Source organism: Nipponia nippon, unplaced genomic scaffold (genome assembly GCF_047370975.1).
Source record: "Nipponia nippon isolate SJK-2023a ecotype South Korea unplaced genomic scaffold, ASM4737097v1 scaffold_5, whole genome shotgun sequence".
Classification (NCBI taxonomy): domain Eukaryota; kingdom Metazoa; phylum Chordata; class Aves; order Pelecaniformes; family Threskiornithidae; genus Nipponia; species Nipponia nippon.
This window is the reverse complement of record NW_028262369.1, coordinates 38,186,063-38,210,619: the sequence shown is the minus strand read 5'-3', so window position 1 is coordinate 38,210,619 and position 24,557 is coordinate 38,186,063. Positions and strand designations below refer to the sequence as shown.

Here is a 24,557-nt window from a genome sequence, read left to right as displayed (position 1 = left end):
ATGTATAGGTTAGGCTAAAATAATGGATTAGTGGGAAAGGAACTCTGATTAATTTAACTTCTAATGGGATATTTTCGACAATTGAAAGGACTAGAAGTTCTTTTTTGGCACAATCAGATTGAGGTCGGTGGGTACTCATGACAAATTTTTTTGTGATCAACTTCCATACCCTCTGCTTTTTAGTTTGCGCAAAATGGCTTTGTTGAATATATGGACCTCAATTGTAAATAATTATTATTCCAATTTTGAAATGATTGGTTTTACCAGAATTACTAAACAGTCGCTAGTAGCTTGAATGACGTATTCACTTTTAAAAGGTTTGGTTAGAAGCAATTGGTTATTACTCTAGTCAGTAACTAAAAGCTGTTGTGTTAGATCGTGCTAATGCTTTATAGGAAGTTTTTTATATCTGCTGTAACTCTTGAAGATGCATGTGTGTAAAAGAGACGGATGTCTGTTATCAGAAGTGGTTGTCACATAATCTCCTTTATGAGCTCATTGGTTTTTTGTTAAGATCTGACAATTAATGAGTTGCTTAATTTAAAATGGGACTTTTTCTTTAAATACTTGAAAATAATAAAACAGTGGTAGAATCAGCTATTTCCTAAAAATATATGTTGTGTGTGCCCTACTTCCTGAATTAAGGAGCTGGTAAGTACTATTGATCTGATTGGAATGAGTGAGAATGCTCATTTGGAATGAAGCAATCACCACTAACTTCTTGGGGAACTTCATTTAGTGATAGACTGCGAGTTAGACTACACTTAATCAAGTCTGTTATTTAGACTTTTGATGTTTTAATTTGAAGTATTTTTGGTACAAGGTACATCACCAAAAATTTGGAATTTAAGATGACCTGAGGTCTTGATTGTCAAATGTAGTGTTACAGCATTTAAATATAAGGTGAAGTTCAGGTGTTTATGTTAATATTCTGTCATTTAAATCACTGTAAATTCTGTATTATTAAGTATTCTTTTCAGCAAGAAACTCTTATACTTTTGGATATGTAGCCTGCTTCATTAAAAGTAATTAATACTTCTAATTTTTTTTCCTAGTTTGGATGTACTTCCAAGAGTGACCTGCCCAAATCATCCAGATTCCATTTTAGTAGAGGATTACAGAGCTGGTGATATGATTTGTTCTGAGTGTGGGCTAGTAGTAGGTAAGTAGCTATTCATATTTTTATGAATTACCATATAACTTAAATTGTGTGTGTAGGTTTGTTTTCCCACAAAACTGGTATATGATAATTTGAGTATTAAAAGGCTTCTTGATGACTAAACATTTTCTTTTATGATATTCTGTTTGCTAAAAGCTTACTGTTTTGAATAGTCTGTCTTCTGGTAACTTCTTGCATTATGAAAAGAATCAAACTCTCTTTAAAGACTGAAAATTTAAAATATGTTGTAGTATTGAATTAGAATATTGTGCTGTCTAGTCCAGTATTCTGTCTTTAATCATGACTGTTGTTTCAGTCAGGAAAGTATTAGAAATGTAATAAAAGGTCTTTGTCAAATAACTTACAAAAAAAAAAAAATCTCAGTTTCCCATTAGTTAGAGGTTATCTTCTGCCCTGAAGGATTTCTCTTTATATCCTTGCCAGCACCTGTTTTTGTAAATTACTTCTCCTAAGGGTTTTAATACTATCCAAAGTAAATATCCAGTTTTTCCTCTGGAATTTTGCTGAGCTCTTTTGCTTGGTTCATGTGGCAGCAACTTTCACAGGCTAAACTGTATTTCTAAGTATAATGGAATATTTAAAATGAAAGGCCTTTTAGGCATTGTCTTTCTTTGAATGAGAGAGAGAGAGAGAATCATGTTGCCATAGAACATGCCACATTCATTTTTATGTGTCTTTTCTAGGATCAGCATCTTATTGTGCGTCTTGTTATCTGTATTGCTTTTGCATGGGAAACTTCATGCTCATGTTACGATTATTCTTTAAACCTTGTTTATTTCTGTTAAATTTTTTTAGACGTGCCATGACCAAAAGAAAGTTCTCTGTTTTGGGGGTGCATGTTCAGGTGATTCATTCAGTGGTGCTAAATATTTCAGATGGTTTTATAGCCCTCTCTCCTAGACTGTGCTGATTTTGTTTTGGCTCTTGTCTTGCACTGAATTAAAAATTTTTGTACAGATGTTAGCATAAAGCTAAAGGTTTAATAAGTTGCAGCAAAAGTAGTACTAATTTAGCCAGGTGACTAAAATATGTGTCTTTTGTTTATGCAAAAAGCAAACTTCCATATAGCTTATTAAAGTAAATGTTGAAATATGTAAAACTTGATGATCAGTTTCCTTTAAAATTATGGAACCATTTAAAAGGTTAGGGGGAGGATTGTTATTTGCTTTGGTAAAAGAAGGACTGGTTTAAATTGCATAAATCCTGATAAAGGTAAATGAATTGTAATAAATTTGCATGTTAAAAATGCAAATGTCTACAGCAGTATTTCCTGTTGCGATATGGTGATAGGCTTCTAAGTTATTGCTTAAAAATAGTTTGGTTCATGTTCAGCTCTTCGTGTGGCTGCCACAGAAGTTGAACCAAATTTTAGAAAAGCCCATCTTGATCAGTTCGTAACTTCTAAGATAATTCTGGCTTTAGAAGAAGGAAGGGTTTTGCTTGGTACGTTTCATTTTTAGGAACTTGGGAGTTTATCAGAAATCTCACTTCATGTACCTTCTGTTACCTATTCACAAAGTATTCTTGCTTTAATGGTTTACTTTCTGGTCTCTTCTGAATAGCGTTGGAGATTTCTTTAGTTCAAGTTGTTAGCGTTTTTGATAAGCAGAATCATTAGAATATTAATACAAACGTTTGCTGAGTTGAATTTTTAAAATGTGTTTAAAGTCATCTTAGTCTTCTTTACAGCCAACATTACTGGTAGGGTAAAAAGTGTTTTTTCTTTAAGCATGCAGTGTTTTTTAAGTAGGCCTTTCTATGGATTTCTCACTAAAAGGCTTTAACATTTACTTTGGTTGTGCTGATTGTTCTCATTCTGTCTTGCCTTTCTTCAGCAATTTAGTTTACCTGCATATGTCCAATTCATTTGCTAGGGTATTTAGCAACTAGTTTGGAAAACCAATTAAATCAGATGAAGATAAATAATTGAAGAGTGCATGACCAAACAGAAGCATGAACATTCAACATTTTCTCTTCTGGTCTGATAAGAAATTTAGAGGAGGAGAAAAACAGATTCAATTCCTGATGCCTGTTTTCTGGAGATGCATGTGAAGTAGGGATGTTTTAAAGGAGTGAAGACAAAATTTTGTTTCCAAATGAGAAAACTTTTATGTATTTGTTGCAGATTCCGTGATACGTGTTCCCCTTAAGAGAGCAGTGATTTCATTTCCTGTTCTTTCATAGAAGAGTTGTGGATTTATGTTTCAAGGCTTACATAGGTCATGATGTGGAGCTGATGTGAACAGGGCCCGCTGAGAATATGTTTTGAGGTGGGCTGAAAGTTAGTGAGATCTTCATTGCTGAAGGGGATCAATTAGAACAGTTAAAAAACCCAAAAGACTCAATATACTCTGTAGCCAAAGAAGTGTTGCAGGTTTATTTAAAAATACTGTGATTTTGGTGTCTGCAGAGCACTGCTGGTGCACATGGAGCAAAATGGTAAATGCTGCGTTCGTGCATTTATTTTACTGCTGTAAAGTACATAGTGATGTGACTTCATTTATTTATTTATTTAGTACAATTTTGCTGAAATCAGAGCAAAGAGTCTTTGGCTAAACTAACTGTATTTCCACTTGATGTTTTCCTTGCTTGCTATGGCAAAGTACTAAAGCTTCACGTTTGTGGAAGAAGTGTGAGTTTGTTAAATGTAAAACTGTGCCATGGGATAAAACAGCTGGTGCATAGGTAATTTTCAGGTTTTGTAATTTATCTTCTGGGAATATGAGATGAAATCAGTATTACTAGTATTATGACTGAGGTTGCATTTATCAGGTCTGTTGCTGAAAGAGTGAAGCAATGGAAAAGTTCGGGGGGAGCAGGAGGCTAGGAGAATGAGGAGCTGATCTCTTTAACAGTTGAATTCCATGCCTTAGGCAGAGCTGTATATTGGAAGTACTGCTTTTTAAAGGGAATTTCGAGAAAGCTTTTTAATCAAAGTTGTTTTGTACACGTAGGTTTTGTTCTTAGTGTCTCAATAAGATCGAAATTTTAAGTTAAATCCAGTATCCTGCTTTTTCTTTGCACAGCATTTTTCACTTGTTCTATTTAGAAGCTGTGCTGTTTTGCTGTGCAGTATTAAAACAATAGTCTTGTAATGTCAGTATGACTGAAGCTGGTGGCTGTTTTATTATTGCGTCAAAATAGAGCTGCAGTCTACTAAAAACTCTCATCTGCTTTTTCACTGTTAGCTTTCCTGCGTTAGCTTGTGTTCCATCTTTTCATGGCAACTGTTTCCAACTTGTTAACTTTTCCTCTTGCTAATTGCCTTTTGCATGACAGGCAGAGACCTAAATTGCAATGTTCCATGGAATTCTGGTATTAATCTGGATTGACATGCATCTGAAACTTTACAAGTCTATGTTCAAGTTTGTCTGCTGTCATAAGTCTTGTGTTTTATTATACATACTTTTCTCAAATCATTCTAGGATATATGGTATGGTAAGTGTTCATGTGCTGGCTTGAGAATTCATGAGCAGAGTTCTTAAGGTTTGGACAAGTAGTCAGTTCTGTGTTCGTTTAAAACATTGACCATGCACCATGCCTCATTCTTCAGACAGACTTGGTGGGGGGAGAAGCATTTTGTTCAAGAACACAAGGCTAGTAAATCCTCTTTCTTGACAGGTAAATATTTTGCTTACTACCTTTTAGGCAGTAAAAAAAGGCTGGAAGTCAGCTGATATGCCAGAAGGGGCTGAAGAAAGCAGAATTGAAGTGGAATACAAAGCACTGAATTTTCTTGATGTAGCGAGGCGGTGAGCTGAATTTCAGAGGGGGATAAGAACGAGTCTAGTGGCATGTACAGCTGTGTAGCATCTCAGCTAGGTAGGAATACCTTTCTGATCTAAGACTTTCCTTAAATTTCTGTGTAATTTCATTAAATGTTGTGTTAGTGTGCAGGAGCTGGAGCAATGAGGAGTTTATTTTTAGCATTTAGTAAGTGATTTTCTCTAACTGATTAGCTCTGCCTGACACGTATCAACTTGTTAAAGCTTTGAATCAGATTATGACCTATATTCAGATGTTTATTCCATTTTCTGTACGTACCTGATGTATTGGGTCTGGCTGAGATGAAGTTAATTTTCCTCATGGCAGCCCTCATAGTGCTGTGCTTTGTATTGATAGCTGGAAGGGTGTTGATAACACCACCAGTGTTTTGGCTGCTGCTGAGGGGTGCTCGTGCAGCATCAAGGCTGTCTCTTGGGAGGGGACATAGCCAGGACAGCTGACCCAGACTGACCGAAGGGATATTCCATACCATATGACATCCGCTTAGCAATAAAAGCTAGGAGGAAGGAGGAGGTGGGGGGGCATTTGTGATTTTATGGTGTTTGTCCTCTGGAGCAACCGCTACATGTGCTGGGGCCCTGCTTCTTGAGGGGTGGCTGGACATCACTGCTGATGGGAAGTAGAGAATAAAATAGTTTTTTGTTTTCCTTTTGCTTTTTTTCCACGTGTGGCCTTTGCTTCTGTTTTCATTAAACTGTCCTCATCTTGACCCACAAGCCTTTTATTATATTTTTTTTCTCCCCTGTCCAGCTGAGGAAGGGGAGTGTTGGAGGCTTTGGTGGGCACCTGGCATCCAGCCAGAGTCAACACACCACACCTGAGTGTTCAGTTAAAGAATTTTGGGGAAAAGTGTTCAGTAGCTTGTGGTCAGCAGTAAGGCTGTTATAAAATTCTGTCAGAATATTCGGTTGGCTAATGCTCCTGAAATGTTTGAGATCTAAATGGTGCATCTTAAGTTCAGGTATAGCCTATGAAAAATAGGTAAGGTGTAACTATACTGCAGGTATTTTTTTCTCTACAATATAACAAATGAGTAGGAAGAGGTTTCACGATTGCCCCTCTGCTGGCCAGTCCATTACTGAGGATGTCTGTCATTAGGGATACGATTGATTGTGTCTATGCATAGATGCTTGTTTTCTGAAAAGCAAAGAAACCTTTCTTCAGCTGTTGGTAGTATCCTGTAAGTGGAGGAGGTGCTTAAGTACTTCTGACTTGGATCCAGTAGAGGGCAGTTATGCAGTTACGTCTATTCTAGTATCTTTATACCTCCAAATGGTGAAAAATCTTTTCATATTTGGGTGTATGTTCATGGTTACTTCTTTCTGTGAGTATTATCAACATTGAAAACTAAATTGTGAAAACTTAATTTAAAGTATTACTTAAGTAGGCAAAAATCTTTAGATATGGATGTGAATTAGCACCTTATATCTGGTTACTGCTTCTGCACGTGGTGTCCAGATCACTAAAAAGTGTCTGACAAAAGTTAGTCCTTGCAAATAAAATTCTCTGCATCCACAGAAAAGCTAATTATAAAGGATGCTGATACTTAAAGAAATTCTGAACAGTTGACTTTTGCATAAGCATTCATGAATGCTTGATTTACATAGGGAATTTGTAATACGAAGAAAGCCATTTGCTAGCCTTTTTCAGTCAGCGTTTCAAGTAGTCTGTGTTTTAAGTCTAACCCATTTCAGCTTTAAAGACAAGGGTGATGGTTCTAGCTGTTTCGGCAATAATGCTTGTAGTAGTGGAAACTTAGACTTCTGATGTCAGAAGCTCTGACATATTTTGTCAGGCTTTGTAATAAGCACTGTTCTTTCTAGTTAGTGGGTTCTAGGCTGGGAACCAAAGGTGTTTGAGAGCCACTATGAAGAATGCTTCCAGTAGTTGAAATACTAGATTTATCTAGTGAAATAACAGTAATGTTTTGAATCATCCTATTTAGGGATTTTTTTTTTTTTTTTTACTTGTTTCCTTATCAGATTGGCAAAGTGATTTAGGGCAAATAAGGGCTAGAAATGATCTGAACTCCACTGATGGAAGAAGAGTCTAAAGCCTCTTATTCTTGTGATACAGTGTGATCAGGCACAACATTTTTTCATTGAGATAGTGTAGTTTGGAGCACACTTCACAAGTGCTTGAGCTGTTTGTCTTTTAAAGGCCACAAGTCCTGGAGAGGTGTGACTTCAACTGACCAGATTTGTCTACCAGATTAACATTTCTATTCTCATTTGCTTCATATGCAGGAGCTGCTAAGCCTTTGTTCTTGTAACAGTCATTTGCCTGCAGTGCTTTACTGTCCCTTTCAATCCATAGCTGCCTATAGGTACTGGTATGATGCTGTTGATGTCTGGAAACTAGTCAAAGTCTTGTGAATAGGCTGGTGTTGTTGTTGGTGATGATGCAGTTGTGGTGTTTACAGTTTATTGAAAACCAGATAGCAATATTCTTTGCAAAAAGTTATCTTACAAAAGGCTGGAAATTTTGTAGAAAAAGCTGTGACTGTAAAATTGTGGAGGTTTTTTTTCCAAGAGTTTATTCTTTGGTAACATTTAATACATCTGGTCTTACATAGATGTTCTAAAGCTGAAAACTGGGGAGAGAAAAAAAAAGTTTGTTTTGGAGGCTATAAAGTTGAGTACTGCTGTATGGGCCAGTGTGTAAACTAATAAATGGAATGTGGAGGAGTAGATATCTGGAGTGCTGTGTCTAACTCTGGGCTCCTCAGTACAAGAAAGATAGAGACTTGCTGGAGCAAGTCCAGCAGAAGGTTGCAGAAGTGATTTAGGTACTGGAGCAACTTCTGTACGAGGAGAGGCTGAGAGCTGAGACTGTTAGCCTGGAAAAGAGAAGGCTCAGTTCAGCCTGGCTCTGAGCAGTTACATGTCTTCACGATTCTCCTCAGCTTGTAGTCTGCTACCTACGTTTTTCATTGTAGTTTGTCTCAGCGCCTCATTACTCTAGTTAGTAAGGAGCTGACTGAAATTAATTGTAATTCTATATTTTTTTTAAAAAATTTGGCATTGTAAAATGCTTTTAATTAAAATAGAATATATGTGCTCGCTAGATGGCAGCAGATTCCTTAACTAACTGTAAGAATGAAATATTCTGTAGAAACAATAGGTATTTTGGTACTTTAAAGTGCAAATGAACTTTAATACCATGTTTACGTTAAGATTAAAATATTAGTTAATAATATGTAGAACCTGATGCAATGTACAGGTAGCATTAGAGCTTCTCTCAAAAAGACTTAAGCACATACCTTCTCAGAACTGTTTCAAAACTGGATGTGAAAGATAACATTACTTGAGGCTTGAATTTCATCCTATTCTTCTGATTAAACATCTTCGATTTGCAGCTATATTGTCTTCATATAACAGATAATACAAAATGCAAAAAGAGAATAAAATACATACGTATTATGAGTTATTGCAAGTGGAGTGCAACATTAAAATAGCTGATATTATTTCTCTATAAATACGTAATTGCAAATTCAGGGCTTGTTGAGTGAAAATATTTGCCTTTGAGAAATCGCTTTCTGTTTTTAGAGGGGGAGTAAACGTACATAATTTGTGATGTGTAGACATTTTACGCTAATTTTAAAAAGTTCAAAATCATATTAATTTTTTGTGCTGAACTGAGTTTATTCTTGCATTTCTAGCGCATGCTCTTTGCATTTGGCAGTTGTGAAGAAAAGTAACCTTGGTCTGAGGTTTTCCGTTGTGAATAACAGTTCTGCATTTTACTAAATGAGCTTTTCAGATGGTGGGTAACCTGAGTCAGTGAAGTTTGCAGTGTGTATTTCCACTAGAGCCTGTGTGTTAGTCTGTTAGACTGTATTTTAAAGAGTAACTGAATACTGGAAGAATGGTTTACAAAATGAAATGAGGCAATGGAGAAAAACTGAAAGATGCTTCAGGATATCAGTCTGGAGATGGGTTCCACAAAGATTTGGTTTTGTAAACTGTGGTTTTTTTGTATGTACTTCAGAGGAGGAAGCTGAGGCGATGAACTCATTTGTTTGATGAAAGTTAAATAAAGGGGTGTCTAATGTAACCGTATCTAGTGAAGCTCATTTTTGTTCAAAAGGACTGCATCAAAAGGAAGTAGTGAAGGGAATATGCAGCCACTCCTGTACTTATCACAGCTCGATGCTGTTGCCAAAACCAATATTATAATGATGTGAGAAAGCAGAGGGGATTTTATAAGGTACTTATTGGGAGCTTTTGTTCCTCTGATGTTTGACCCATTTTCCAGGTGCTTCAGGAAATCCAATCAGTAGTGTATGACCAGCAAATTCAGTTTAGGACTTGAAATGTTAACTCAGGACCAGTCTTCAAGGCTGATTCCCTACACTGCTTTTTGTAAGACTGACTTTAGTATTTTAAGGTTTTGTTTTGATCACTTAGGGTGGGGTTTAATTGCATCTGTACTAACATCACAGTTCCAAAGTGTTTTTTATGTTCTGAAGAATTAAAAATAATAAATGCCACACTTTTTTTTTGGTGTAGAATGGGATAATTAGCTGCTTGTAGCTGAATATATTTTCCATCTATGAAAACCTTTTGGCCTATTCGTTCAATTTTCGTCAATATTTCTAGCTCGTGCCACACTTTCGTAGAAGCCTTTTGAAAGGTGGAACGCACTTCCTAGGACCTCTGTGTGTTTTAAATAAGACGCTGAGAGTATACAGAAAAACTTTTTTCTGCAATAGCAGATTTCTTGGCAAAGTAAAGGTATTTGCATACTGCATCTTAATTACACAAATGCTTTATATTCAGTGATTTGTTCTACTTAATCTTTTCTCACTCTGAAATAGTAGTCTCAATCCTCTGTTTGTAAAATGTTTGCCAAAGCAGGCAGTGTTATAACACTTTTTTGTTAGAGCAGGAATGGTTCATAACTCACAAGAGGCAGATCCCTGAGTGAGTCATTTAGGTCATTCCCACTTGTGTGGAAAAAATATTACATCATTGCCCTGTACTCAGTGTTCTATTTATACCATGCCAGAATTTTAAGTACATTTTGCTTTTTTTAGATGCTGTAAACAGTATTGGGGGGTTGTCTTAAAGTAAAGTTACTGCTAGGCCATAGAAGGAGCATTACTGAATCAAATATTTACAGAGTCCAGGAGCTAGAGGAGCACGCTCTCTGCTAATTTAAGCTTGCAAGGGGGGGAGACCTCTGTAGCAGAAAGAGTGGATCTGTGGCTTCTTCTTGGCTGCTATATTCTTAACCTTCTAGTTTTTGATGATTTCTTTTTTTTTTTTTCCTCCCCCTTTTGGTTTTCATTAGAGCAGTAAATAGAGGTGGAGTATAGCTGTGAGCATGTCTGACAAATATTGGTGAGAACACCTCTAACCGAAATTGGTTCTTTTTGGTTGTGGTGATTTCTTATGGTTCATTCACAGCTTTCAATTTCAAGCATATTCCTTGCATAATTTTATGTCAAGAATAAAGTTTCTCATTCAGAATAGATTCCCTCCCACACAAGTAATTGTGCAGTTGCACCACTCTATCAATTGCTCATGTATTTTCTCCAGCTTCATATCTTGTATTACTGTTGTTTGGAGAGTGCTTTTGTCTGTCTGCTTATGTTTTCACCATGTTAAATCAGCCTCTGTGGTTTCATACTAAGACTTCCATACCGGAAATTTTTCTTGCAGTCAGTGCTACTTATTCGCAGACAGATCTTTCACAACACACTTAAACACTGATAAAGGTAGTGAATTTTTCCTCAGGTTTAACAAAGCAGAGTGACAATTATATTGAAGTTTCTTCTGATATCCTACACAGAGCTGTAATCTGCTTTACTGCAAAACACTAAGAAAAGTGTTTGTTTTGTGCTTTTCTGTACATGCATTTTTAAAAATTCTGTAGTATTGCTCTGGAGGCAACACCTTTGAGATGCAGCTTTTACCAGACCTGTAAATAGAATGAACTACACTGCCAACAGCAGGGAGGGTGTGGGTTTTTTCTTTTTTTTTTGTTTGTTTGTGGGGGTGTGTTGTGTGTGTGTGTGTATTTTTTTTTTTTTTTTTTTAAGATTGTATCATTGTGATTACTGCAGGGCTTTTGCCTGCATCAGAATGTTGGTTAGAGTTATTTCTCAATGTGAAAAGTTGCTGTAGGAAAGGTTTAGATGAATGTGAGATGAACAGAGGACCGCAAGGAAAGTTGTTTCATTCAGAGAATATGGGTTTAGTGCTGTTTTTGCTTACTCTGAGTCTATATTTAAACTCTTCCTAGTATAACAGGGTAAATTGAGTTTAAGAAGAAATAGTTGTGTATATATATATTGTGTGTGGATACTGTCAAGCATCATAAATGAAGTGGAGTTGGGCAGGGTCAGACCTCCCTTCAAGAACAATAATTGAGCTGCAAAATGTTGTCGTGGTGGGTTAGAAGGTGGCATATTTCAGAGTACCAAGGACTTGGAGCTTGTGCACAGAAGTGATTTACTACAGCTTAATGAGATTGTGCATGACAGATAATTCACATGTGCACTTTGAACACACGGCAAATGTGAGAGAACTTGTTAAGTTACAATAACTTACTCATTTGTGTAAGTGCTGAGAACATCTGTAGGCAACCATGACCTCCAGCTTGAAATCAAGGTCTTGATTCCTTTTGTGTGTTGAAGATCCCATGATACTCTTTAAGGATAACTGTAACTCTTTGTGTTTTGGATATATTTCTCTAGTTGTTTATGTTTTCTGTGCAGCTCTGGTTGCTTTTTTTTTTTTTTTCATTGCCTTCAACTTAACTTGTAAATCCCAAACGTTTTGGTACATTGTCCTGCAAGTTACTGTTCTGTTTGGGAATGCCAAAGGACTGTCTTTTTACAATGCAGATCTCAGATGTGTAACTTGATGTTTCATGAAATATTTCAAAATGTTGCACTAATGTAGATTATTGCTTTCTGTGAACTCAGGTGACCGGGTCATAGACGTAGGGTCAGAGTGGAGAACTTTCAGCAATGACAAAGCAACAAAAGATCCATCTCGAGTCGGGGATACCCAGAATCCTTTGTTGAGTGATGGAGACTTGAGTACAATGATTGGCAAGGTAACATTTAAAATACTAAATTTTACTAAGTTTGAGTGTTTTTATGTCAAGTACGTGTTTGTATGTCCATAAGGAAACTATTCAGAGAATGTATTTACAAAGAGATTTTGTCTAAACTGAACTCTTACGTTTCAATGGTGTTGGCCCTTTCCTGGGGGTAGCAGGAAAGGGCTGACCTCTTCAACAAAAGAAAAGTTTGCAGTGCTGTGGGGTTACTTGCCACTCTTTGGTATGCTACTGTAAATAGAAAAGCTGACCTTGCAATCTTTCAAGAACACTTTGACTTAGTATGTGTATTTGAGATGATTCTGAAACAACAGATACCTAGTTTTGAGGTCTCAGTAGCTAGTGTTGCCCAACTTTGAACTATGATTTTTTTTTTGTAATAAAATCTGTATCAGACTCATATGGGAGACCTCGAGATCTAGATGCATGTTGTACATAGTCTTCCAGTTAATGTTAAATGTAGAATTACTTCATGGTATGAGTGCTCCAGAAGAAAGTATTCAATGTATATTTGAGTTGAAATTTAGTGGTACAGCCATATCCTGCTGCTTCCCATGAGAGAGGATGCAAGATTAAGCATGCAAATGCACTCCCTTTAATGAAGTAGTGACCCGGGTAAGTTTTCATTGTTGTACTTTGTTATATTTTTTTACTGCAAGATCCAAATTGATTTTTGTGGATTTCTTGAATGTTTCTTGAAAGGTGGTCCAGTTGCTGAAAAATAACTATTAAAAAATGTATTGCTGCTTTGTATGTTGCAGTACGTGCACACCAGGATTTCTCAGAAGCTTTTGTTCTAGTGATGTTGCTAGGATGAAGAAGCAGACATACCTAAATATGTATGGATACGTATAAGGGAGTGTGCACCATACTTTTCAACCAAGAGTTCTTCAAAGAGATGAAGTCGACTAGTGAATACTGATATGGACAGCTAACCTTTTACCATTGGTGAAAAAGAAACCTTCTGTTCAAAGGATTGTCTGAGTAGATGCTTGTGTTTTGGACAACTCCAGGCATTGTTGCCCACCAGATTTTAGGATGCCTTATGGTGGCTTTTGGAATCTGTTCGGACAAAAAAATTTCTGCGCTGTTTCCCTAAAAAAGTTGGCATGGCTAAGTAGCTCTAGGAGAGCAGTGCTGTAGAAATCACTGGAGTTTTAGTGTCACCTGTATAGGTCCAGAAAGATTGTAGTTCTCAGGGCTTGGATTTCTGTTACTGATTTCGTCAGCTATGATAAAGGTAAGAAATGCACCTTTGTAGACAGATGGAGAAATGGACTGTTTGCTCCAGGTTCACACTGTTGTCTCGTTTTGGGACTGTGAATACAGGTTTTGCTCAGTTTGATTCAGTAGGTAGGATGACCTTGTGAGCTCTTTTAGAACCTGCATGTTGGAAAAGACGAAAGGTATTTCAGCTGAAGATAGAATTTGTATCCAGGTGAACAGTGACTTACGCTGTTAACCCTCTTATCTCAGGTTCAGATCCTCATTTAGAGTAAGAGGGATAGCAGCCTCAGTGAGAGAATTAAAGATGTAAAGAAACGTTTGTGAAAAGTTTGTTTTTCAATGAAAACTAAAAGTTTTCAGAGATGGACATTCATCTAATGAAACAATTTTGCTGTTAATGAGAACATTCCAGAATAGGCATGACTGTCAGTGTGGCATCATTTAACCTATGAGAACTGTGAGTAAAAATGTCCAAGTACTGGAACTGCCAGGATCGTGTTGGAGAATGTAGAGGGGGTAGTCTGTCTTACTGTGGGTATTTTATTTGCCTGGGGAGGAATCACAGAAGAGACACGTTATTTTCTACAGGAAATTGGGAATCTCTTTGACAAACCAGGATGTGTTCTGGACAAGAGTTCCTGTGTTTGTCTTGTCAGTGAGCAGGGGCTCTGGGATGTCAGCTCATTGATGTGAACTCTGTATCAGGAACTGCATTTTTCCTCAGTCATTTGGAAGGAAGAGAATGGCTTATATCGGAAGATGCTGAAGAAATTTCCGATCGCTGCAGAAGGGGCATGAATTTTGCAGCAAAAATAACTAAACCAAGGAAGTAGTACATTTCTCAAGCAGTTTTCTGAAGTCACTGCCAGCAGTAAGCTGGGATGAGGGTTGACCTAGATATGCACAGTGGTTGAACAAGGGTGAAATCAGTGTAGTCATGAGGAAGGTAAGTAGTAGCCGACAAAGTACAGAACAACCTTCATGAATTCCAGAGAATGAAGCAGGATAAGATTTTTTTCTCGGTTAACAACAGTTCCTAGAGTGGCCTGGCCTGGACCCCAGATTTGTGTGCCAGAGATTGCTTTAGCCTTTTGCATGGGACAGGGAGCAGAGGTATTCCTTTCTGCTTGAGGCAGAGTTGCAGATAATAGAATCTTTCAAACAAAAAACCACCCTGCTCACCACCACCGCCCCCCCCCCCCCCCCCAAACAAAAACCAAATCCAAACCACAACCCGTGCTGTGGAAAGTCCAAAAGAGAAGGACATTGATGATTCTCATGGCACATCATATTAGAAATCTATTGTAAACTCCTGGGAAGGTAGGTGGAAGTGGAGTCTGAACCACTTCCCAGTTACAACGGTAAAGTTCTGGTGACTGGTTGTTGCCTTGAAATAGTAAAGGAAGGAGTCCAGTTTTGCTTCACAGAATGGTTTGTCACTCTTTCCTCTTTGAAACCAGGAGGTGCTGCTTCAGTACTCCTTTCTGCTGGGGGTATGTGGTCTGCATCTGCTAGCAGCAAAAGAGAGGCTGCTTTGCCCCTGCAAAGGGATTAGTTCCTAATTGGTTTTAGTACTTAAGGGACCCATCTGTCTGAGGCAGCAACAGCCTGTGTTGGAAGAAAAATTAATTTGTCTGTGAAGAGGAGGATGAAGAGCATAGTTGGCTGTGGTGGAAGTGGTTTGCATTCTTCAGGCAGATCTTCAGGATATTGGCACAGAACTGTATCTGAAAGTAGATACTGTGTGCTGCAGTTGATCTGACGACAATGCAGATCAATTGGAGATGTGGTGAAGTCTGGCATTAGTGTTGATTTGATTTCCAGAATATTATAGTTATTTCTAAAATCCTCATGTAAAATTCAAGAAAAATAACTGAATGTTGTGGTTTCGGCTGGGATAGAGTTAATTTTCTTCCTAGTAGCTGGTATGGTGCTGTTTTTGGATTTAGTATGAGAATAATGTTGATAACACACTGATGTTTTAGTTGTTGCTAAGTAGCGCTTACACCAGTCAAGGGCTTTTCAGCTTCCCATGCTCTGCCAGGTGCACAAGAAGCTGGGAGGGGGCACAGCCAGGACAGCTGACCCAGACTGGCCACAGGGCTATTCCATACTGTATGGCGTCATGCCCAGTATATAAACTGGGGGGAACTGGCCAGGAGGGAGGGACCACTGCTTGGGGATGGGATGGGCATCGGTCAGCGGGTGGTGAGCAATCATTTGCATCATTTGCTTTATGTTATTACTACTACTACAACTATTTTACTTTATTTCAATTATTAAACTGTTCTTATCTCAACCCATGAGTTTTTCCTCACTTTTACTGTTCCGGTTCTCTTCTTCATCCCACCAGGGAGGGGGAAGTGAGCGAGCAGCTCTGTGGTGCTTAGTTGCTGGCTGGGGTTACCCCACAACAGTCCTTTTTGGTGCCCAATGTGGGACAAAGGGTTTGAGATAATAACAGATGGACCAGAGTGTATTAAGGAATTTATATCTGTTAACAGGTGTCAGTCACAATATTGATTCATCTGTTCTCGATATTAGTTTATCTGATCTACACCATGCTCTTGTTTTTGCTGTATGTGTTAAAGATTAACGTTCACTTTTGCAGTTTGCTGTGCTCTGCAATGATTAGTGATGTTTGCCTGGGAGATTTGTTTTCAAAACAATGACCGTGAGCTTTATCTGGTATTTGGGTTTTGTACCGAAGCCATTACTGTACTTTGGGTACCACCCCGTGGAGACAATTAGCAATTATAGTTCTTCCTCTGAGAGGTTTGGTTTTTTTTTTAATGGAGGAAATACAGAATGGCACCTTCGCTACCTTCTACGATGTTTCTTTCTTCATTACAACAACTTTTCAGTATCTTGACCATCCTTGAGTAGTTAAGGTATTTCTTGGGAATATTGTTTTGGTTTTGTCTAAAGTTAATAAGCAATTTAAGAATATCATCTGGAGGTCTGTCCCAAGGCTGTACAGTTATGAGTGCCAGGGTGTGTTGGGATAGCATGGGCAAATGCCTAGGACAGTAGGCCCCTCCAGTATTTTGGAACTTCACCCCTGAACAAGTGCAGATTAGTAGAATATTTGGGAAAAGTATGCTGTCGCCCTGGCAGTTCTAGGGAAACACAAATCGCTGCAATGTGCTGGGGCCTGGCCCATGCCTACTGAGCCCTGTTCAACGCTATTCAGTACCCTCAAGGGGAAGAGAAAGTCTCTGGATCTGATGGCAAAACGACAGGCACTGTGGCTACTCCAGCCTCTGAGACAGGTACTGCAGCTGAACTAGAGAACCAACCTGTGCCAGTATCAGTTGCCTCTATACACAAGAAAAAATACACAAGAAAATCGGCTCGTTTAGTAAGGGATGAAGATGAACCAGGGCCATCACAAGAACAGGAGGAGGAAGAGGCAGAACCCATAAATGAGACGATAACCACCCGGTCCCTGTCCCTGAGTGAGCTGCGAGATATGCGAAAAGATTTCAGCACATTGTCACCTGGCTGCTCCGATGCTGGGATAATGGGGCTGGTAGCCTGGAATTAGAGGGTAGGGAAGCCAAGCAGCTGGGATCCCTTTCTAGGGAAGGGACCATTGACGAAGCAATTGGAGAAGAGGCACAAGCCGTAGGCCTCTGGAGGCGACTCCCGTCAGGCGTGAAGGAAAGGTATCCCTTCAAGGAAGATGTTATATGTCACCCAGGCAAGTGGACCACCATGGAGAGAGGTATCCAGTACCTCGGGGAATTAGCTGTGGTGGAGGTGACTTACGGTGACGTGAACAATGAGCAGTTACCCAAGGATCCAGATGAAGTCAGATGCACACGACCCATGTGGCAGAAGTTTGTATGGAGTGCACCATCATCGCATGCAAACTCACTGGCAAAGACTCACATGGAAGGATGGAGAGGAACAGATGGTGGATGAATTGGCTGGCCAACTCCAGCAATATGAAGAAAGTCTCTCTTCCTCCTTATGGGCCTGCGTCTTGGCTGTGGAGAAACTGCCAGACATGGTAGCTGAGAAATTATCCTGGGAGTTCCAGCGATTCAAAGAGGACATGTCCTACTCCTCACCTGTACGGACTAGTATCTCAGCCATCAGGAGTAAATGTTCCTCAGAGAGAGGATATAGTGGATACACACCATAGGAGAGGTCATGAGGAAGTGGGATGGAAAATCTACCTCGACCCTAGAGGCATGGATACGTGAGTTGCAAGGAAAAACAACTACAAAAGGCAGTTCTTCCAGCAAAATTGCTGCTCTGGTTTCCAGTGAGCAGTTCCCCAGTCAGAATAGAAGGGCTGATTTTGCTTTTGATCTTAATAAAGGGACTTTGATTCACGTTTACAAGAAGTGAGTAATGAATGCTACGACCAGGACTAGAGTGGCCCTGCCTCCAGCCAGGTGGAGGAAAGGGACAATCGGGTTTACTGGACTGTGTGGATTCGATGGCCTGGCACATCGGGCCCACAGGAGTATAAGGCTCTAGTGGACACCAGTGCACAGTGTACCCTAATGCCATCAAGGTATAAAGGGTCAGAACCCATCTGTATTTCTGCAGTGACTGGGGGATCCGAACAACTAACGGTATTGGAGGCCGAAGTGAGCTTAACCGGGAATGAGTGGCAGAAGCCCCCTGTTGTGACTGGCCCAGAGGCCCTGTGCGTCCTTGGCAGAGACTGCCGCGGGGCGGGGGGGGGGGGGGGCGGCGGTATTTCAAGGACCTAAAAGGGTACCGCTGGGCTTTTGGTATAGCTGCCTTGGAGACAGAGGAAATTAAACAGCTGTCTATCCTGCCCGGTCTCTCGAAGGACCCTTCTGTTGTGGGGTTGCTGAGGGTCAAAGAACAACAGGTGCCAGTTGCCACCACGGCGGTGCACTGGTGGCAATATCACACCAACCGAGACTCCCTGATTCCCATCCATAAGCCGATTCGTTGACTGGAGAGCCAAGGAGTGATCAGTAAGACTTGCTCATCCTTTGAGTCCCATATGGCCAGTGTGAAAGTCTAATGGAGAGTGGAGGCTAACAGTGGACTATCGGGGCCTGAATGAAGTCATGCTGCTGCTGAGGTGCTGCCGTGACAGACATGCTAGAACTTCAATACGAACTGGAGTCAAAGGCAGCCAAGTAGTATGCCACAACTGATATCACTAATGTGTTTTTCTCAATCTCTTTGGCAGCAGAGTGCAGGCCACAGTTTGCTTTCACTTGGAGCGGTGGCCAGTACACGTGGAATCAGCTGCCCTAGGGGTTGAAACACAGCCCCACCATTTGCCATGGACTGATCCAGGCTGCACTGGAACAGGGTGAAGCTCCAGAACACCTGCAATACATTGATGACATTGTTGTGTGGGGCAACACAGCAGCAGAAGTTTTTGTGGAAGGGAAGAAAATAGTCCAAATCCTTCTGGAGGCTGGTTTTGCCATAAAACAAGGTAAGGTCAAGGAACCTGCACAGGAGATGCAATTTTCAGGAATAAATTGGCAAGATGGACATTGTCAGATCCCAATGGATGTGACCAGCAAAATAACAGCCATGTCTCCACCAACTAGCGAAAAGCAAACACAAGCTTTCTTGGGCATTGTGGGTTTTTGGAGAACGCATATTCCAAATTACAGGCTGATCATAAGCCCTCGCTATCAAGTGACCTGGAAGAAGAACGATTTCAAATGGGGCTGTGAGCAATGACAAGCCTTTGAACAAATTAAACAGGAGGTGGTTCATGCGGTAGCCGTGGGCCAGTCTGGGCAGGGCAAGATGTAAAAAAATGTGCGCTACATCGCAGCCAGGGAGAACGGCCCTACCTGGAGCCTCTGGCAGAAAGCACCAGAGGAGACTTGAGGTTGACCCCCTAGGGTTTTGGAGTCAGGCATACAGAGGATCCGAGGCTGGCTATACTCCAACTGAAAAATAGATATTGGCAGCATATGAAGGGGTTTGGGTTGCTTCAGAAGTGGTTGGTACTGAAGCACGGCTCCTCCTGGCACCCCGACTGCCAGTGCTGGGCTGGGTGTTCAAAGGGAGGGTCCCCTGTACACATCATGCAACTGATGCTACATGGAGTAAGTGGGTCACACTGATAACACAGTGGGCTTGAATAGGAAACCCCAGTCACCCAGGAATCTTGGAAGTGATCATGGACTGGCCGGAAGGCAAAGATTTTGGAATATTGCCAGAGGAGGAGGCGATGCATGCTGAAGAGGTCCCACTGTATAATAAACTGCCAGAAAATGAGAAAACAGTATGCCCTGTTCACTGATGGGTCCTGTTGTCTTGTGGGGAAGCATTGGAGGTGGAAAGCTGCTGTATGGAGTCCTATACGGCAAGTTGTAGAAACTGCTGAAAGGGAAGGTGAATCGAGTCAGTTTGCAGAGGTGAAAGCCATCCAGCCGGCTTTGGATATTGCTGAACAAGAAGAGTGGCCAGGACTTTATCTCTGTACTGACTCACCGATGGTGGCAAATGCCCTGTGGGGGTGGTTGCAGCAATGGAAACAGAGTAACTGGCAGCGCAGAGGCAAACCCATCCGGGCTGCCGCATTGTGGCAAGATATTGCTGCCCGGGTAGAGAACCTGGTTGTAAAAAGTACGTCACGTAGATGCTCACATACCTGAGAGTCAGGCCACTGAAGAACATCAAAACAACCAGCAGGTGGATCAGGCTGCGAAGATTGAAGTGGCCTGGGTGGGTCTGGACTGGCAACATAAGGGTGAATTATTTCTAGCTCGGTGGGCCCGTGACACCTCAGCTATCAAGGAAGAGATGCAATATATAGATGGGTGTTATTGAGGGGTGGACTTCACCATGGACACTATTGCACAGGTTATCCATGAATGTGAAACATGCGCTGCAGTCAAGCAAGCCAAGTGGTTAAAGCCTCTCTGGTATGGAGGACGATGGCTGAAATATAAATATGGGGAGGCTGGCAGATTGATTATATCACAGTCCCACAACCCCTCCAAGGCAAGCACCATATGCTTACAAAGGTGGAAGCAACCACCAGATGGCTGGAAACATATCCTGTGCCCTATGCCACCACCCAAAGCCCAGCTTTTTTGAAATGGAACATAGAACCAGATGGAACCATGATGGAACAGAACTGGCTTCAGCGTGCAACAGTCCAACACCGCACACCATCTTTCCTGCCCTGAAAGACTGTTATGACAGATGGACCCCAAAGTCAGGGACTAAATGAACTCAATGAATGTTTTAGAGGGATGGCCCATAGACTAAGGGAATGATATCTATGTGTAAATATCAAAAGACTGGAAAAGTGGTGGTGATTAATTGGAATGTATTGGAAAGTGTAAGGCCTGGGCATGACATAGATGATATAGAATAAGGGGTGGATACTGTCCTGGTTTTTTCTGGAATAGAGCTAATTTTCTTCCTAGTAGCTGGTAGAGTGTTGTGTTTTGGATTTAGTATGAGCATAATGTTGATAATACACTGATGTTTCCGATTCTCTCCCCCATCCCACCAGGGAGGGGGAAGTGAGCAAGCAGCTGTGTGGTGCTTAGTTGCTGGCTGGGGTTAAACCACAACACTGAACAAGCAGCTCCTAGATCTGCCTTGATATAAAGAACTCTCTTCTATGAATCTGAAAGAAAACTTTTAAGTTTTGCTACTTATCTTGTGAAAGAAGTTGTCTTTTTGTCACCCTTTGTAGTTAATCTATTCCTTTTTGCAGTGACTGCAACTACAAGAGAATTTAGGTTGGTCGAACAAGAAACCAATGCAATCTCTTGGTATAGAATTCCTATCCTTCGATCAGATGCCTCTGAGAGGAAGCTGGCTGTTGTCAGACTGCAGGGCCTGGATCTGGAGGTGCTATATTGATGAGCAGTGGCAAGATATCAAGGGCCGATGATTGAAAAAGAAGAAAGGAGCCAGCAGACTGTATAATGAGCTGGTTGTACGAGGCAAGACGACTGCCGGATCTGGGGGGCATTCCTTGGCAGTGTGGATAACCTCAAGTCAATGATGTGGATGACGTTGGTGATGCTTCTACTTTCTGCTGTTAAAGGGGATATATTGGGGTGCAAAGCTTTTGGGTGCCAGCGCTGCAACCCTAACCTCCATTGAGCGCCTTCAGAGATTAACACTGTTTACTGGACTGTGTTTTCTCACTCTAGCTATCTTTGAGGCTGTTTCCAGGATTGTATCCTTGATATTTCTGCTCTGTTTGAAAGCCAAACAGCTGGAACTCCTGACTTTGGCAGGTAGCTGTCTTGCTGAGATGGGAAAGATATGAGTAGATGTCTCATAAAGGCCACAACGGTAAAACATACAATTCTTAAAGTATTTGATTTCAGTTAAAACTGTATGGCTTCTGTTTTTACCACGAAGGGAAAAGGACTCCTAACATGGTTGTCAAGGGCTGAAGCCAACAAAAAGCATTGTCCCTCAATTGAAAGCTCCAGAAGGAAAGTAGATGGTGCATTTAAATAGCAAATGCAGGGAGAATTGTGGTGGTTTATTTAAGTGATTGAGATGGAAGAGTATTTTCCAAGCCTTTTATAGTTGTGAGTTATATATTGGGTATGGCTCTTGGCGAGTGCTTATACCGACAGGGTAAAATCCATTGGCTAACGGTACTTAACTATAGCTGCATTGGTAGTTTCGATATACATAAGCAAACATTCAAAGGAAAAGGTAACCATAAGTACCAGCAAGAAAGTAAAAAATGAGAGGTTAAGGAGAACCATTGCCAAAAAAACCCCCCAAAAAATCTTATAGGCGCTGTATACTGGACCAGGGAAAAATCCCTGTGGTGAAGGGGAATACTTGGTGGCCCCGAGACAGAGCAGTGTTTCCTGGTAAAGGACTATCTGGCATGAAGCCTGAATAGACAAGGAGTGGGGATTTGCTGTCAGGGTTGATAGGCCTTTGCCTGTGGTCACTCTTCCAGCATCTACAAGATTTTGAGCACGTGCAGTTCCTGTAAGCATTTGTGCATAGCGCTAGTCGAGGAGGCCATGATGCGGACTCATGTTGTAATGCATTGCAGGCAACAGGGGTATGACTGATGGCCAGGAAGGAGCCTTTTGACCTGAGACTTGTGTATATTTTGGGCCAAGGAAAGTTGTTCTGGTGTAATTCCTGAAAGGAAGGTCTAGTGGTTGCAGATGTGTTTGTAATGCTCTTTGTGGCCTGAAGTCAGTTGTGCTTGATTCTTGCTCTTTGTTTACCTTTAAAACCTTACTGGGAACCTTTGGATAGCTGGAGGTGTTCATCCAGTCAAGGAAGTAAGATTGCCTTTGGAGCAGCCCTCTGCTGTGTTGGTGCCAGGATCATTTCTGGGTGGTTCCTTCATCTGAAAGCCTGTTTGAAGGAGTAGAAAAAAACCAAGAACGATCTCAGAATCTAGCATGTCATAGAGACCCTATTCAAGGGGCTAGGGAAACTTGCAAGGGAGGGTTCTGTGCCGGAGTCCTTGGTCTCCACAGCAGTTATCAGAGCATGTGTGCACCACAGGTACGGGTCCCAACAGTAGAGGTATCCACTGAGCTCACCAGAAATGGGGTGTAACCGGAGTCCTTAGGTGTAGGGAAGTGGAACAGTGTAAGCAAATGGTCAAGAGTGAGTGTTATTAGTTTCAGCCAAAGAACGTGTATTAAATGCAGATGTGCACCAGGGACAGATGATAGAGGCTGTTTTAAAATAGAAGGGCAATTCCCAAGAACATGGATCAGGAAAGCAGAAACAAGCTCTGACTCCATCTGGGCAGCTCGGAGGAATAAGGTGGTGCCGGGATGTGGTCTGTTCACTGTGTCCTGGCCCCACTTTGTACCACCTGGGCATCCTGATATGTTGCTGAGTCTTCACCTTGAGAACTCTGTGTGCAAGTGCTGGATGTGAATAGCCAGGTCAGCAGTCAGTCATAGATTGAGATCTGCTTTATGCTTCCTGTTTTTGCCAAAACAGAACAGTGTGGTAGTCTGTGTATGCAGCAGCCACCATACCAGCTTGTTTAAATGACCAAATCTGTCTGCAAGGAAAGTTGGATGCCCCTGCCCAGCTAAATTGTTTGAAGGTGCCAGCAAGGAATAAACGCTTGCTGATTCAGGGAATCTGATTTCTACTCACGATGTGGAATTGTTGTGAAGAAGCATTTTCTACTTGAGAGAACTCATGGCCCCACACGCTGTGACAGCAAACACATAAGTAGACAGTAAAAAGTACAGGCATTGCTCTTCTGAACTTACAGGCTGTGTTGTTGTCATCAGCTATTACTAATCTGACATGGCATTATTTGTTAAAGACATGTTTCAGACTGATGGCTGATTGAAGACCTTAAACATTTTAGACCCTCTTAGTTGGGCAAAATTGCATATTTAATAGAAGCATGCAGTTTGCACTATCGGTTGCAAGGTACAAAAAAAATGCATGTTGGAAGCTTGTTTTGAAGTTGCCAGGTTGAGCTGATGGCTCTTACTTCTCTTAAGACCTCAAGCTTTTCTTTTAAGAGCTCCATGGTTTTCCTGTAAAGGCAGAATATATGGATATTTGTATTTTGCCACAATTAAGGCTTGCAACTGCTAGCAGGCATAGTATCAAATTAGTTTTGAATAGGTCATTGGTTTGGAGGTTCTCTTTGCCCATGCCTTCATTTTCATTTTTGAGTTATCATTGTAACAACTGGTCTCCAGTTGGCCATAAAATTTTGGTTTTCTGACTCGCCAGTCTGCCACAGTGCAGATGCAGTCCGAATGACATATGGGTTGCATAAAATCTAATCTTGGACCTCAGCATTTGTGACAGGAGTGTTGAGACACACACGTTGGCTACACATTATTAATTTTATTCTTTAAACTATTGTTACATTAGGAAAGAAAAATCCGTGCATGACCTGTGGTCCTTGGAAATCAATTCACGGTTTGAGACTTGTGCAAAGTATGGAACCTGATGTTTGGAACAATGCTTGATTGTATGATTTATATCAGTGATGTTTATTTGCACAGCTGTTTGAACTGAACACCTTTGAATTAAGATGTATAAAGCTGGAAGGTGTTTGCTCTTGAAATGAGGAGGAAGTTGCCTGTGTTTTATTGATAATACAAATTTTTCTTTTCAGGGCACAGGTGCAGCAAGTTTTGATGAATTTGGGAATTCAAAGTACCAAAATCGCAGAACTATGAGCAGCTCTGATCGTGCAATGATGAATGCTTTTAAAGAAATAACGAATATGGCAGACAGAATCAACCTCCCTAGAAATATAGTTGTAAGTTCATGTCTCCCTTCCCTAAATTGTTCTGGCATTGACTTAGTTAGCATAATATAA

General features: G+C 40.7%; 1 protein-coding gene across 2 annotated transcripts in view; it reads left to right on the top strand.

The window, feature by feature from the left end:
• GTF2B (general transcription factor IIB) overlaps positions 1–24,557 on the top strand; it is a 29,591-nt gene that overhangs the window by 1,758 nt on the left and 3,276 nt on the right. The window contains exons 2-4 of one of the 2 annotated variants that reach the window (XM_087734259.1): positions 1,056–1,162; positions 11,901–12,034; positions 24,351–24,497. In XM_087734259.1, coding sequence (XP_087590385.1) covers positions 1,056–1,162; positions 11,901–12,034; positions 24,351–24,497 — 388 coding nt within the window. Of the gene's footprint in view, positions 1–1,055; positions 1,163–4,839; positions 5,003–11,900; positions 12,035–24,350; positions 24,498–24,557 lie in introns of those variants that run through there. The other variant, XM_087734260.1, reaches the window with a different exon arrangement.